The 17,445-nt window shown below is 39.9% G+C and overlaps 1 protein-coding gene across 1 annotated transcript in view; it reads right to left on the minus strand.

Moving 5' to 3' along the window:
• LOC114654929 (sialic acid synthase-like) overlaps window positions 1-17,445 on the minus strand; it is a 62,198-nt gene that overhangs the window by 12,557 nt on the left and 32,196 nt on the right. Inside the window, exon 4 of the mRNA XM_028805792.2 lies at window positions 5,131-5,285. Coding sequence (XP_028661625.1) covers window positions 5,131-5,285 — 155 coding nt within the window. The remainder of the gene's footprint in view (window positions 1-5,130; window positions 5,286-17,445) is intronic.

Genomic DNA, 17,445 nt, shown 5'->3' on the forward strand with positions numbered 1-17,445 from the left:
GTCAAATTGACTCAAGGTCGTCTCCCAACGTATATATACGGTGGATTCAGAAAGTATTCAGACTCTTTCACTCATTTTGTAATGTTGCCGTCTTATACTTAAAATCATTTAAATTCATATTGTCCTGGAGTGTGCTGATTTATGCGCTGTGTCTGGCATTGCTGGGACACGCTGTGCTCTCCTAGAAGGTCTGATGATGAATGGATAAATGGAAAATTTGTTAGGAAATGACTGTATCTGCCCAGAAATTATACACTATTTGTGTACCGTTTTGTCCTGTAAATTACTTCTTTTTTTTTTCTTCAATGCACCAAAAATAACAGGATATGTTTATAATAACTTAAATAATAGATCATGACCACCTTAACTTTGTGGGATGCATTATATAGAGTGTGTCAGCACACACAATAATGAATGCAATTTGTCTTTAAAATGTTTGCCAATGGCGGGCTACTCTGGTTTCTCTGACCTCTCAGTCCAGTTTCTGTGTTATCACTGGATAAAGGACTGAATTTACTTAAGATAAGAAAAATCTGAATAAACACAAGTCAGGCTGTATGCAGTACATTTTAGGCAAACAAAGCGTAGAGTATGTTAAAGGGGTGCTGCCACGTGTATGTATGCTTTAGATGATCCGGGATATTTCAGTTCAATACTCTTCCAGTGACTACAGTAAATAAACTAATCTGCATTTTTATAGCTAAATGAAACATTTAAAAAAAGGTAAAATAATTTCAAAGTAAACAATTGGGTGGCTACTGCATCAAAGTATACAAGCAGCACAGAAAGGCAAATTAAGTATAAAGTATGGCAGTAATTTTAAAAAGTGATATGTGGAGCGAGGGATCAAATGCTGCAACACTGACTGGAATATCATGCATGTGACTAAAAACTGATAATGAAGGAGAGTTTATTAACGTATTGTATATAAAAAGCAAAACATCACCCAACTAATGGGTCTACAGAATGAATCATGGCATGGTAAGGAAGGAAGTTGAATTTCAAATCAAAGTACATCTTCAGAAGTTGAGATAAAGTGGCGTCCGTGCTCTTTAATACAGTGCTTCTTAACCTTTTTAGCTTTGGGATCAAGTTTTACATATTTTTGGTAGTTAAGTGATGATCATATATTAGCAGTATTTTATTGGATACTAGCTAACATGTTCCCCCAAATGATGCAAATAACAGTAAATAAACATTCTGCTTATAATACAGTGTACATTATAGATGTAATATGCACGGTACTCACCTAGAAATAACCTGACACAAGGGTGTTTAATATTGAATCAAATTTACTGTCCATTTGTATTTTTTAATGGGTACCCTAAGCTTGTCTGAATTTCACAAGTTTGAATTCTCTTCACTGACCGCTGATTGCGGCATTGGTGTGTGTTTTACTTTGCAGGTAGGCAGATAGTTTAGAATTTCAGTACATTTACCTGTTGCACAAGGCAACATGTGCTGTTCTGCAACTGTGTGTACTGTCTGATATTCAGCAGTTTGATGGGCAACGAGAAGATACCTGGAGTGCCTAAAATCTCCAGAAGCCTCAAGATTTTCATTATTTTCATTTTAAAAAGTCAGATAATTTGCTTCCATAAGTTGCAAGGTTTGTTTCCAAATGTCTTTACAGTTTTGAAGGACCATGCTTTTGTTTAGTAGCACCACACTGCAGATAATGCTCAATGGTCACTGCCATGCTTTGCCACGGTAAAAGTATATCTACAGGTATACCTTGGAAAATCTGGCTGTATGTTATTTTAACATTTCTGTTTGGTTCAGGATTTTGAGATGAATCTTATGAGACTGATAAGGAACTGACAGAGTTAGGAGTAGGTGATGCTACGGGTATTTGAAGAACTTGTCCATGTTCATTAATTTTCTGAATGAAGCATGTGATGTACAACAGTCAAAACAGGACTTAAGTCAGCCATTTCAATTCCCCAGCATGCAGGAGCAAAAATTCACTTGGACTGGGTACAATACTGAAATCTGCAATTAGAAGCACACTAAAACATTAACGCAGTGGCTAGTTTAATTTTTGTTTCTAAATTTAAGTTGATGACCCATCTAGCACACAAGTGACCAACGTGTTGAGAAACACTGCTTTTATATATAGAAATAATCTGAATAAGAACATAAACAATAAGCTGGTTAAGTTTGATGCTGGTACTGAACTAGGTAGAAGGGAAGATAATGGAGAATCAGCTAAATTTTTATAGAAGGACTTGGGCAGCATACAGACTTGGACAGATTTGAGGTGGATGAAATTAATGTCAGTAAAATGTCAAGTACTGAATAAAGGAAGTAAAAATGTTACATTTCAGTACACAATGGGAGATATGAAACTTAAGAACACCTTATGAGAAGGGCCTAGAAGTCATGGTGGACTCATCACGATCAACAACCAGACACCATACAGAAGCCATTAAGAAGGCTAACAGAATATTAACTTATATAGCATAACGTGCAGAATATTGGCGGAGGGAGGCTAAGCTTACGTTAGATAATAAACTAGTGAGGCCTCAGCTGCAGTACTGTGTTCATATCTGGCCTCCGTACTGAAAAGACACAGCAGCACTGGAGAAGTCCAGAGAGGAAAGAGCTACAAGGAGAGACTGATGAAAGTGGAGGGGTCTGAATATGAATAATTTCTGAATCTACTGTAGGGTTGCCCAAAATTGTTTGTCTCAACACCTTTTTTTTTTTAAAAATGATGAAAGGAATTAGTATAGTGAATTTCAGATATTCATTTAAATTAGGTTCTCCAACAAGAACAAAGGGGCACATATTGAAATGTGTTAAGGAAAGATTTTGCACAAACGATTGAAAGGTTTTGTTCACACAGAGAACCATAGATATACTGAATAAATGACCAAACACTGTGGTTGAGAGAAGGCCTTTAGGGACACTCAAAACTTGGTGTTATTTTGGAGAAACTAGATGGACAGGATTATTAAGCTTTGTTGGTCTGAATGTTCCGTTTTCATCATAGCTGTTTTAATGTTCTAATTGGCACACCTCCCATTTTTGCAAGACTTCTCATATTAAATAGGTTGTACAGTAAAACAAATATACAGTCAACCCTTGATATACGACTGGCCTGACATGCGAACAACTTGATTTACGACCAAAATTTTTGTTTTGATTTATGACCAACATCTTGCGTTACAACCTGAATGCGGTCACGTGTATCCACTTGCGCGATTGTAAACAAACAGCCGAGAGCATTTGAATGCGTCAGTCGGAGCCCAGATACATGTGTTTGTGGACGTAATTTCGGTCAGTGCAGTGATTTATATATTTTTTTTCGATAATTGCTAAGGAAGGAAGAGAAGGTAACGAAGGTAAAGAAAGTGATCACAATCGAAACGAAGAAGGAAATTGTGTGGAAATATGAGAGTGGTGTTCGTGTGACCGATCTCGCTAATAGGTACAGCATGTTGAAATCCACCATCTCGACAATTTTACAAACAAAAGATTTGCATAAGGAGGCTCCTTCCAAACAATAACCACCTTCCATTTCATTCTCCTCCTCCTCCCTTCCTGCAGCCCAAAGATGTCAAATTAAATGGTGAGTACAGTATGAAATTGTTGTTTCTGGTAGGCTAGGCACTTTTTGGTTAGTACATTAGAAAAATTATTGGTGTTTTGGTAAATTATGCACATTATACAACCCTTTTTTATTATGAAAAGGTTAAGTAAGTGTTGCTGTGGGAGGTATGGAACGCATTATGGGTATTTCCATTATTTCTTATGGGAAAAATAGTCTTGACTTAAAACCAACTTGAGTTACAACCAGCCCTCGCGAACGAATTGAATTTGTAAGTCAAGGGTCCACTGTACATTGAAGGACACTATAATGTACAAATGAGACTGCATCTGGGATATGTGTGCAGTTCTGGTCACCAGACTACAAAAAAGACATAAAAGCACTTGAAGCTGCGCTGAGGAGAGAATTTAAGGACATGCCGTACTCATAGAATTAAATGTGTAAGCAGAGGATACTGCATAGAGACCTAATCCAGATCTTCAAAAATTTCAAAGGTATTGGATAAAGTAAATCCAGCAAAATTCTTTCAACTCAATAGTGAGTCACTTACTCGAGGATACCTTTGGAAATTAAAGGGAAGTATATTTAGGACTGAAGCTAGGAAACACTTCTTTATGCAAAGAATTGTGGGACTCTGGAATAAATTATGGAGAGATGGAGTTGAAGCAGAAACCTTCACAACCTTTAAGAAGATTCTGGATGAGATACAACTTAGCTATTAGCTAAACAAATGGCCTTGATGGACTGAATGTTCTCCTGTCTTTTGTCACATTTACTTTGTTTTCACGAATAGAATAAAGTCATACACTTTTTTTTTTTTTTTTTAAACGTAGTTAAATTTGCCTTTCACCCTGTTTATGTTAACCAACACTTACTCAGAAAACACAAAAAAGGAGTACTGTTGTGAGGAAATGATGGCTATTAAAAAAAATATGATTTTCCCTATATGGAAAGGGAGAGCAGAGGTTACTGCTGCTGATTCCCAGCTCCACAGTCCTGGATTTGAAGCATGGTGTGTTTATTGACAGTTTGCATATTCTTTCCATGTTTTGCTCGCTTTTGCTCCTACAATACAAAAAACTTGCTGTGTTAAATTAATTGATGATGTTAAATTGGACTAGAATGAGAGGGTGTGTGTGTGTGTGTTTGTGCCCTCCCATCCAGATTCTTACATTGTGCCCAGTACTGATGGTATAGGCACTGGCTCTCCAGGACCCCGAATTGCATAAGTGGGTTAGAAGATTAATGGATGGATGCTGCCTATTTAATAACACCTTTGGGTAACAACCAAAGATTTTACAGTAAGTATGTTACAGTATGATTTCACAAATCCTCTCTCAATATAATGCACACTTAATTTACACTAGACAATTGACCACCATGAAAATCCTTGAACATTGCAGCAATATTAGACAGTTTTAGCAGCATACCCCTCAAATTGGTTGAAACAGCTTGCATGCTCTGTGTGGCTCAGAAAAGCTCATGAAAGTAAACTTTGGAATAACATGAACATTTCTGACTAATACTGTTTATCGATACTTTTCACAACATATTGATAGCTATAAAAATAATCTCACCAGTATGACACGCAAATTAACATCTTCTGGCATCAGGGGGTAAGCACTGGTACACTGAAGAAAGCAGAAGTTCGAATTGTGCGCTTTTACCGTCTTGTAAACACTCCTCATGGTGTTCATTGACTGCATCCCACTGGAGATCACCATGGGACGACCTGCAAAGTAAAGAAAATGTTAAGTTGCTCAATAAACTTAAATAGAAAATGTTCTTATTCCTTTCATCCATGTTTTTAAACCAGGTTTATTTTGAGCAAGATCGTGGGGAAGCTGGAACCTATTCCAGCAATAATATGGTGCAAGGCAGGAACAATCCCTGGACAAGGAGCCAATCCATGGCAGGGTGAACCACACACACACACACACACACACATACACACATATCAGGGCCAATTTAGCATTGCCAGGCCAACTAACCTGCGCATCTTTGGACTGTGGGAGGAAATCGAAGCACTCAAAGGAAACTCACATGGTCACTGGGAGAACATGCAAACTCCACGGAGGGAGCAACCAAGAAGTGAACTCTGGTCTCCTTACTGTGCCATCCAAGTTCTTAAAACACAAGTCAAAAATCTTTACAAAAAAAAAAAGGAATAAAATGTATTGGGTCACATAGTGTATTAACATCAGTAGTTTTAATCAAGTTTAACTGTGACTTTCAGGGGATATGCTCTGCTGAAAGGCAGACAAATCACCATCATTAAAGATAAAGAAAATTATTGCTATTAATACTCTATGTAGCCTAATTGTTTTTATTATTTATAACTTATAGCTGAAAAGCAATGGTAAACTAGCAAAAAAGATGCCACATTATTCATTACGAGTATGACCAATCCATTTCCACTAGCAGTACACTTCAGATGTGACAGGCAGGCTGTGTGGCCTTGTGGCTAAGAGGTTAGACGTCAATTCCCAAAGCTACTAGATCTCATGGCTTGCTGTGCATCACCAAAAACTCCCGTCACACAGGTCGGCTATCCCAGGAATTTACCAATAAACTACTGGGTAGAAAGAATGTGTGAACAAAACCAAAGTTAAGTGCTTTGTCATGGAATAACATCACAATCCATCCCGGATTGTACAATTGAAACTGTAGTAACTGGCGGTTGGCCACTGTTAACCTGCAATGTTTGGATTATAAAGGCCCTAAAGAAGCAGCTTCCTACAGGTCAGTATAGGTGAAGACATTAGAGTTCTCAGCATCATACAATTACAGACCGGTAGATGATGAAAGGGCTATAAGCTGCAGCATTGAGGTGCTGAGGCAAACTGTTTTGGCGACCCTACAGTGGATTCAGAAACTATTTATATTCAGACCCCTCCACTTTCTGAACACTTTGTGTTGTAGATTTAATTTTAAATGGATAGATTTGTCATATTTGTCCATAAATCTACACTTTGACATTTTGGGTTACTAAGTATAGATTGGGGCGGCACGGTAGTGCAGTGGTAGCGCTGCTGCCTCGCAGTTAGGAGACCCGGGTTCGCTTCCCGGGTCCACCCTGCGTGGAGTTTGCATGTTCTCCCCGTGTCTGCGTGGGTTTCCTCCGGGCGCTCCGGTTTCCTCCCACAGTCCAAAGACATGCAGGTTAGGTGAATTGGTGATTCTAAATTGGCCCTAGTGTGTGCTTGGTGTGTGTGTGTGGGTGTGTGTGTGTCCTGCGGTGGGTTGGCACCCTGCCCGGGATTGGTTCCCTGCCTTGTGCCCTGTGTTGGCTGGGATTGGCTCCAGCAGACCCCCGTGACCCTGTGTTCGGATTCGGCGGGTTGGAAAATGGATGGATGGAAGTATAGATTGGAAAATGCAAAAATGGAAAATGCATCCATTTAAGGTAAAATTAAATCTACAACACAAGAAAGTGGGCAGAAAGTGAAATAGTGAAAGTGAAAGTGAATACTTTCTGAATCCACTGTAACATTCTTGCTGATTCAGTTACCACTATTGCCTTGTGGCGGATGGCCGACACTTTGGTAATTTTGGTAAGGACTGGGGGAGAGAACATGCACAGGGCATAATCTCCCCTGGAGCGCTAGATTGCAGTCTCCCCTGGGTGATTCCCACAGGGCTCCATGGCAGTTGGAATTTGCTACAGCCCTGTTGGCTTCCTTAGGTACTGCGACGGGCTTCTGCCTTGCCCAGAAGTATGCTTCCAGACCACGTTAATGGGCCACCGGAAGTACTCCTAGGTGTAGGATAAAAGGAGCCAGAGTTGGGAGGTGGAGGATGAAGCTTTCCAGGAGGAGTGGAGGCAAAAAGACAAAGAAAAGAAGAGAAGAAAAGTCCTGTGTGCTATTTCCTTGACTGTGGTTGCTGTACTGTGCTTTGGTGCTGGTGGGAAATGAAGGGAAAGAGTTTCCCACATTAAAATAAAGAGCCTTTGTGTGTTCTGCACTTGTGGCTGGTGTCTGTTTGTATCGGGTTTGTGGAGCTAATGCGCCCCCTGGGGTCCACAACTTGTAATTTCTAAGTAATTTTGGATGTGTCAATCAATACATGTAAATCGGATGCAAATCACTGGTTGTAGCTGCTGGTAGGTAAGGCAGGATCGAGCATGGGTCAAACGCATGCTAAAAGAAATCTCTTAGTCCAAAAGTTCGTTTTAAAAGTTTTAGTGAAAATTCAAAGCAAACAGTCCACATATGAAGAACAAAGAAAAAAGAGCAACACGTGAACAATCTTGGGTGAGTTAGTCATTCATTTGATTAAGTCTTTTCAGCCACTCATGTTCTGGCTTTAACAGGAAGTTTGGGCCTTGAATCCATGTCTTTCTTTTGATAAAGCTTTCTACGGTTGATCTTCTTGATGCCTGGTCTGCTGGATTTAGTGCAGATGTGACATACCTCCATTGCAAGGGCTGTGAGTGCTCCCTTATCACTGTAACTCTGTTGGTGACAAAGGTTTTGTAGCGAGCACTTTCATTTGTAATGTACCTTAATACAGTGGTGCTGTCAGTCCAAAAGGTTGACTCTTGCAGGTGAATTTGCAGTTAGTGTTTTAGCATCGTATCTATTTTGACTGCTACCACAGATGCTGTTAATTCTAACCATGGTATAGTGACATGTTTCAGTAGTGCCACTCGTGATTTCCCCATTAGAAATGAACAGTGTCTCTTATGTTCTTTATTAGATAGGAGAAGGCATGAAACAGTGACATATCCGTCATTAGAAGCGTTTCCAAAATGATGCATTTGTGCTGACATTATGTGACCAAATCCAATTGGTTTAATGCACCTGTCTACATTGTAATCCACAAGTAGCTGCAAATCGTCCATGCATTTTTTCCATTGCTGGACATACTTAAACTTCCACTTCTTCATCCCATCCATATTTCTCTTTACATAGTTCTCTTAAAATAAGTTTAGCAGGCAATATAACTGGTGCTAAGAATCCAAGTAGATCATATATTGAACTGACCATTGACAGAATACCATGTCTTGTAGCAGACTTATCTTGAAGCTTTACCTAGACCGTAAAACTGTCAGTTTGTGTGCACCATTGAATGCCTAAGGCTCTCTCAACTGGTAACAAATCATAGCTTAAGTCTAAGTCCTTTTGATCAATAGCCCTGTCTTCTTTGGGTATGGACAATAAGACTGCTTGGCTAGACTGCTTGGCTATTACTCACCCATTTGGTAAGGTGAAACTCTCCCTTGAAACACACGGCTTGAAGATCTTTGGCCAATTTTATGGCTTATTCTTCTGCTTCTGTAACAACTGACTTTAACACTAGAATCCCTGAAGCCAACGAAAAAACTTGTAATTCCGGGACACCTTAAATTCACTTGCACCTCTCCATTAGTGTCTTTTATGTTGTAAATGTGTCCATTAGTACAAGTAGCAAGCAGAATGCTGTCCCATCCCCACCACCGCCGCAGCTCAACTCAGGCAAAAAGTTCTCCCAGCTCAAGTCTTGTTTATCTGGGTGTGAGGTGCCTGGGATTTCTATAAGGTAAATAATATATCGTTATTTTGGAACACATTCATTTCACCTGTGTTCCATGTCTATAACAATTTCTGTAAACGTAGGACGACAGGAAATGCGATAAATGAAACAAATGTTGAACATATACCTAAAACAAACTTTTTCCATGTTATAGTACTAATGACAAAATTTTGACATGAAGTGTATAATGTGTGAAGACTGAAGTCCAAATATCAAATAAACACTTTGACAAAAGGTACACGTATAACAAGTGCGCTTTTATTCAAAAATATAACCGAAGTAAAAGAAATTGGGTTAATGAATGATGCTGACACGACTGCTTGGGTGGTGCAGCGGTAAGAACTGCTGACTCATAATCAAGAGGTTGCGGGTTTGAGTTCGACCGCTTCCCAGAATTACCGTTTTGAGTAGTGAGCTGCTCTTATTGTTACTATTATAAAATAAAAACATACATTTTGATTTGAGTCTGTAACAGCCGGTGTAAATTTACGGCACTTGTAAAGGTTAGTGTTTTGGTTTTTTTTTTCCAGTTTTTTTTTTTCAGTCACGTTCACACTTTCCCTGATCTGACAATGCTGTTTACAAATAAAGATGTGCTATAACAGAGGTGAACTCAGATGAGGATGATGGTTCTACATTGGAAGCCCTCCCCGTAAGAAACATCCACTCACACATAAGAACAACGCAGCTGCACCAGGCGTAAAGGTGAAAGATGGCACCGTTTGGATGCAGCAAGAGGTCAACATTGTCCTGCCAGTGGATATTATTGGTCAACCTGCCATGTATGTCCTTCAACAAAACAGCAGGGCATGCCGAGCTTGCCAAGGTATCGTGCAAAGTTCTGTTTGTTGATTATGTTTGGTGATAGTTTTTATATGAAAAACATTTATATGTTACTTATTATAAAAGCCACATCGAATGTTATTTACCTTGATTTATTTACTTATCATCCTACAGTGTAAAGTCACAAGTAGACTGCAGTTTTATTATACACGTACCTTTTGTGAGAGTGTGTATTTGATATTTGGACTTTAGTCTGCACACAACATGTCAAAATTTTGTCGTTAGTACTATAACATGGAAATAGTTTGTTTTAGGTATGTGTTCAACATTTCTTGCATTTCCTGTCATCTTACATTTACATAGATTGTTATAGACATGGAACACAGATGAAATGAATGTGTTCCAAAATAATGATATATTATTTACCCTATACAACTCCAGGCACCTCACACCAAGATAAAACAGACTTGAGCTGGGAGAGCTTTTTGCCCGAGTTGAGCTGTGGCGTGGGGGGGGGTGGGGGGGGGGGTGGGGTCGGGATGGAACAGCAGGCTGCTGATCGACACATTTACAAAACAAAAGATGCTAATGGAGAAGTGAGAAGGAATTTAAGATGGCCCAGTATTAAGAGTTTTTTTTTTTTTTGTAGGCTTCAGGGATTCTAGTGTTAAACAGTCATTAACATTGAAATTGTGATGCACAATGTTAATTGCTTCTTCAGGAGCTGTGCATCTAGCATCCTCAGCTATTCTTCGTAGAGAATAAGAGGCACAACTGGATGAGGAAGTAGCACCAAAAAGATATACTGTCATTTTGTATTCCTCTAGTCCATTGTTTAGATTACCTTCAGGCCACCACAGGAAATGAAGAAGATCAGTATCTTCATCTGGAACATTCACTTGATAAAATGTTGGTTTAATTAATATCTGCCATTAATGCAACTGGCTGCTCTCTGAATCTTGTAAGAACTCCAATGAGAGTATTAGTTAAGTCAGGTCCTTTCAGCAACTGTTCACTCAGTGAGAAGCCTCGGTAAGTGGCTGAGACAAAATCCACTCTAATTTTATTTTTCTTTGATGATATACTCTGGGGTGAGGAATGTACCTCACTCTCTCTTATTTGAGTGACAACTGTTCTGTAGGTACTCTAATAGCATAACCTTTGTCTAAAATGTCCTGCATGAAACTTTTGCAATCCTCATGGAAAACTGGGTTCCTTTTAAGTTTTCTCTTGAGGCCAATAGCATGCTGTTCTGCAATGCAACGATTGTTTGGCATTTTAAGTGTCTAATCGTTTAAGGCAGATTAATCCACTAACTTTGCAGGCTATATGTATGAACTTCATGTCCTCCTGTGACTTTTCCTCTTTCTCTTCACAGCTGTGCTCTGGAAAGTCTATAGTGTTTTGCTGGTGTAACATTTGTTCTGTTCCCATTACTGACACAAGATTGATTGTGCAACTTGTAGTCCTTCATGTCTGTCCCCTTTATTAGGCCATTAACAATCCATCCAGAGGCCATCTTCACAGCATAAAGACCTTCACCTCTACTGTATGACTTGGCATGGCTCTAGGGACATTTGTACCTATTAAACAAGTCGACTTCTAAGATTAAGAATGCTAAGATTTGCACTGGGTGTGAGGAGGATGGATAGGATTAGAAATGAGGACATTAGAGGGTCAGCTCAAGTTGGACAGTTGGGAGACAAATTCAGAGTGGCGAGATTGCGTTGGTTTAGACATGTGAAGAGGAGAGATGCTGAGTATATTGGGAGAAGGATGTTAACGATAGAGCTGCCAGGGAAGAGGAAAAGAGGAAGGCCTAAGAGAAGGTTTATGGATGTGGTGAGACAGGACATGCATGTGATGAGTGTAACAGAGCAAGATGCAGAGAACAGAAAGATATGGAAGAAGATGATCTGCCATGGCAACCCCTAACAGGAGCAGCCAAAAGAAGAAGAACAATCTTGGGTAGATACACATCCTTGAGATATGACCACCTGGTGATATTCTCTTGCATTGGGATGTTCTCCCTTTTCAATGGTATAAAGTTCAGTGTGTAAACCTCCAGCAATTCGATAAATATGTTTTCATCCACCCCACAAACCTGTAAATCCAATAAAATGTGCTGATGTGGATTTCAGCTTTTCTTCCAGGGTGATTTCATTGCTCTTGTAAGCTTTCTGTGCAGAACGTAGATGTACTGCCAGAGTCTATCAGAGCATATATTTCTACACATCTTTCTCCTATTTTAGACTTAACTTTAACTGGGACCACAGCTAGGACACACTCTTTACTGGCCCCAGTAGCAGTGCACATCTCTAATGGTTCGACAGAAACATACGAAGAAGAAATATTCTTCTTTTCTGACTCTGTGTGCTCCTTTTTACTGGGCATGGCTTTATTGTCTTTGTTCATGTGCTAAATGACTGGGTGTGACTGAGAACATATTTGACATTCAATTTTTCTACACAGTTTTGATTAAGACGACCTTGCTTAAGGCAATTTAAAGCATAAGCCTTTAGATTTCAAAAAGTAAATTCTATTTTCATACTTTAGTCCCATTGAACTTACTGCATTCAACAAGTGCGTGAAATTCGTTGCAAAATAGACAAGGATTACCGATTGCACAAACAGCCATCTGTCTTTTCAACTTAGGTGTCTGGAATCCCCCTTCAGCGACAGCAAAGTTTGTAGTAGAACTGCTTTTTCTCACGCCACATTTCAGCGGAAGCTTCCTTTGATCACTATTTTGCATTTCTTTCTTGAAAGCATGACTTTGATTGATTGCACTGTACACAGGATGTAAGGCTATTGTAGCCTGTTGTTCCAGAAAGTCAACTAGGTCAGCGAGAAGTGGGCCTTTGTTTTCTTTACATTTAATCTCCCAACCTGCACACTGCCAACATCCTTGCGGTTCTTGGGGAAGCTTTGAGGTTATAATATGAAGATTTGCACTGTTCACAAACTCATTACCATTCTTCATGCTGGACATAAAGCTCATACAGTTGCAAAGAGAGATTGCATATTCCCTCAGACCTCCTCCATCATCCGGTTTTATTTGTAGCCACTTCTTGACTTTCTTCATGTATGCATCGACTATTTGCAGCTGGTTTCCATAAAAAGTCTCAAGCTTCTTCCTGGCTCTACTGTAGCCTTCCGCCAGCGGCAGGTATGCACAGCCTTCAACAATTTCACAAAGTGAACCTGTGGTAAATTTTGCTAGGAATTCTAATTTATCTCTGGGGTTATCCACCACCTCACCAACAGCACGGTCAAATGCCCTGAAAAAGTTCACATAGACCAATGGGTCACCATCAAATACTGGGACCTTTCTAGTGCATAGTACTTGCACCTTATTTTGCTGCTCATAGTGTTCCTGGTGAGGTTCATGTTCACATTCATTAGTATACAAAAAACTATAAACACTTGCACTGTATGGCTCTTCATTCCTCTCATCTGGTTTCTCATGAACATTATAGGGATTTGGTTTACTTGGAATAAAAGTGTGTCCTTTAAGAGCTTTCAGTCTTGCATTGGATTCTGCAATTGCTGCTTCTAATGTCAGTTGATCTCTTTTTTTTCTTTAATTGTGGTTTTTCAAATTCTCTTTTGGCTCTCAAATGTGCCTCTTCAGGTTCTCTTTTGGCTCTCAACGGTGCCTCTTCTTTATCTATATCCTGCTGCCTTTTTTGAGTCTCAGCCCTGGCTAACAGCACTGTGTGCACTGCCCCTTGAGTCCTGAGGACACTAACTGAGGTAGATGTTGAACCTGCTTGACTTTTAGCTTATGCAGAGACTTGGAAGATACTGTTGGCAGGAGTGACATCGTCAATAAATCTGCACCCAGTGAACTGGTTTGCAGAATCGGGTAGCAGCTTAGGGATGCTTTTATTTTGACACGTTTCCGTAACCCATTCCACTCTCTTTCCAACAAATGCATGCAAAGTCTTCAATTTAGCATCAAAACCTTTACATAGTCTTTTTCATTTGTCTTCATCACTTTGCACTGAGAGTAGTTAATCATTTAACCTTTTATATTCTGTTCTCAAGGTGCAGAAATCTGTCTCAATAATTGTGCTTATTTTTTCATAGTTAGATTCATTTTTCCCCTAAAGTCTTTACATACTCCGTCAAACTGAATAACTGTCCATCTTTTTCATTTATTTCCGACTGAATATCAACACATGGTTCTGAAGGGTTGGCAAGTAACACGCGTTCAGATATTAACCTGAGCTGCTCGCTGTCATCATGGAGATGATCCCCCATTGTTGCATCACAGTCGTCGGGATGACCACTCAGGCTTCTGCATGGAGATGTCATTTCGATCATGTACCAGGACAGGCTCCCTTTAGGGTATTTAAATTCTTTTATCTTAGTTTATACACTCATACAAGGAGCGCTTACAGTTCTTTCAAATGTTCAACTCCGATCAAACGACGTGCCAAAGCATACAAAGGTTAAGGTACCTGTGAGTCTTTTGAATTATCGCTGTTTTCTTCCATTGTGGGCCAATGTCAGGCTTAAACAGGAAGGTTTTAAAGTTTTAGTGCAGCTGATGGTAGGTAAGGCAGGATCAAGCACGGGTCAAACATATGCCGAAAGAAATCTCTTAGTCCAAAAGTTTGTTTTAAAAGATTAAGTGAAAATTCAAAGCAAACAATCCACATTAGAATAGAGAAAAAAGGTAGTTACACACGTAGAATAAAAAGAAAAGCAAAAAAAAAAAAAAAATGGGAAAAAATGTCTCTTCCCTAAGCTTAGCCTCTTCTTGTTAAACTTCACTTGTTTTTTATACTAAAAGATACTTTACTTCACCCTCAGTATGTTCTATACATATGGCGCTGCACATTCAATAGAGAAAGTTGCATTACATACTTTTGGGCACATTAAGACACAGTTTGAAACCGTGTGCCCTCCATGCCTTACTTACGGCAAGGCAGGTCACTAAATGAGACTAATTTGTAGTCAGAGGGACAAGAAACAGTTAGAATATACCAATTCAGTTCAGCTTGTGGGGGATGTAAGAACCTCTCTTAGACTATGCACTTTTTTATGGGCAAACACTTAAGTTAACTAAGCAAATGCTTCTATCTAGAAATAACTAGCTCTTACACTGATATTAAGGTGAAGAAGGAAATACCATTAAAAATGTAATTTACTGAGACAAGCTAATTCAAACGTAATTCAACATTTACCAATCCTGGCACGAGCCTTCACGGCCCTTGGTTTGATTCTTAATATGACTACGGTCTCTGCGGTCAACAATCTAGATGAGAACAGGCCATTCAGCCCAACTAAGTTTAATTCTTCTAAATGGATTCTTCTAATTCGCTTAATTCTTCCAAGGATACATCAAGTCTAGTTTTGAAAATCCCTTAAGTCTTATTGTATACCACGCTACTTGGTAGCTTATTCCAAGTGTCTATAGTTCTCTTTATAAAGAAAAACGTCCTAATGTTTATGCGAAATTTACCCTTAACAAGTTTCCAACTGTGTCCCTGTGTTCTTGATGAACTAATTTTAAAATAACAGTCTTGATCCACTGGACTAATTCCCTTCATCCATCCATCCATTTTCCAACCCGCTGAATCCGAACACAGGGTCAAGGGGGTCTGCTGGAGCAAATCCCAGCCAACACAGGGCGCAAGGCAGGCACCAATCCCGGGCAGGGCACCAAACCACCGCAGGACACAAACACCCACACACCAAGCACACACTAGGGCCAATTTGTAATTGCCAATCCACTTAACTTGCATGTGTTTGGACTGTGGGAAAAAAACGGAGCTCCCAGAGAAGACCCACGCAGACACAGGGAGAACATGCAAACTCCACGCAGGGAAGACCCGGGAAGCAAACCCAGGTTGAGTGTCAAACAAGCCAAAAAAAAATCAGTGGGATTCAATGTTGTATAATAATAAAATGTGAATTCTTTTAGGCGCTGTGTCTCTACTGTGTGGCCACATGAGAGTTTTGACTGGAGTCACGCATGCTTGCTATTCAAGTTCTTCCCAGGTATGTGATACCACCCTGGGCTGAGAGAGGGCGCTGTCACCAACTGCCTTGTCACTTTCTTCCTCTCCAGTGCTGAGAAACTGCCCAGTGAGGGCCACTGACTCCACCCTTTCCAGTCCCTAGGCTTTAAATGGGTGACCACCAGGAAGGAGGCATCACCTGACAGAGAGATGGCCTGCGTGAAGGAGCTCCGCAAATATACATCCAGTGATAAAGCCTGATTAGTGGCAGCCATGCATCTTACATGGCGACTGTCTTTGTTTTCATTTTCACGCCATCATGAGTTTGTTTTGTTTACATGTTGTTTGACTTATTTTTACCTTCAGATATTCCTATCCAAATCATTTAAATATATTAAAAACAGCAGTGGCCCCTGCGCTGACCTCTGCTGGTCACCACTCTTAACATCAGCCAATTCTAATAAGGTCCCTCGCACCATCACCCTCTGCTTTCTGTGTCTGAGCCAATTCTGCACCCACCTAAAAACATCACTCTGAACTCCCACTTCTTTTAGTTTGATGCCCAACCTCTCATGTGGCACTTTATCAAATGCTTTCTGTATTCCTCCATGTGTCCTCAAGTGCTATTCCTGAGGTACTCTGAATTTTCCCCACATCCTACACATGCACCCTGGGTAAACTGGAGGCTGTAAATTGGCCTGGTATGACTAAATTTGGGTATGTGCGGCTAGCAAAAGACTTTTATCCTCTGGCACTTTGTGACCACATAATGGCAGAAATGCCTTAAAATACTGGATGAATGAAATGAATGATTTCAGTAAAAATAATCACAGTGTTCGCCAAATGCTCAACCACATCAATGATGTCTCAGACTTACTTCATGGGTACTGACCACTTAAACATACTGTATGCATTCACAATAATCAAGTTACCTTTGTCAGTTATCTACTACACATTACAGACAGCTGTGAATAAAACGTTTTATCAGTAACTGTGCATTTTATCAAATTTCAAGCTTTCAGTCTGAAGATATCATGTTAGTTTAGATTAGATAAAGTTCATTAATCCCAGGGAGAATTTCAAAAGCATACAGCAGCAGGAACATAAAAAACAAGGATACAGACTCACTGGACAAATAATACAGCCAATCAATCAATAATAAATAAACCCTAACCCTAACCCTAATAAACAATAATAAATAAATGAAACAAGTACATCGGGTGGAAGCATGAACTGCCTGATAGCAGTGGGCAGAAAAGACCCCCAGAGGCACTTTTTAGCACATTGTGGTGGAATAAGCCAGTGGCTAAAAGTGCTCGAGGAGAGCGTCTCCTGGAGGGGATGGAGAGGATTTTTTCATGAGGGCATCCAATTTTGCCATCATCCTTTTTTTTTCTCCACAACAGCTTCCATTGTGTCCAGGGTTTGCCCTGTGATGAAGCAGGCTTTCCTGATAAGTTTGTTCACATATTGTAATTCTTTTGTGCTCAGGTTGCTTCCCCTGGAGACTGCAGCATAGAACACCACACTGGCTACTGTGGACTGGCAGAACATTTCCAGCAGCTTGCCGTGCATATTAAAAGACCTGACCAGGTCCATACTGCTTTGGCCCCTCTTCTA

This window comes from Erpetoichthys calabaricus, chromosome 7, assembly GCF_900747795.2.
Source record: "Erpetoichthys calabaricus chromosome 7, fErpCal1.3, whole genome shotgun sequence".
NCBI classification, from domain to species: Eukaryota; Metazoa; Chordata; class Cladistia; order Polypteriformes; family Polypteridae; genus Erpetoichthys; species Erpetoichthys calabaricus.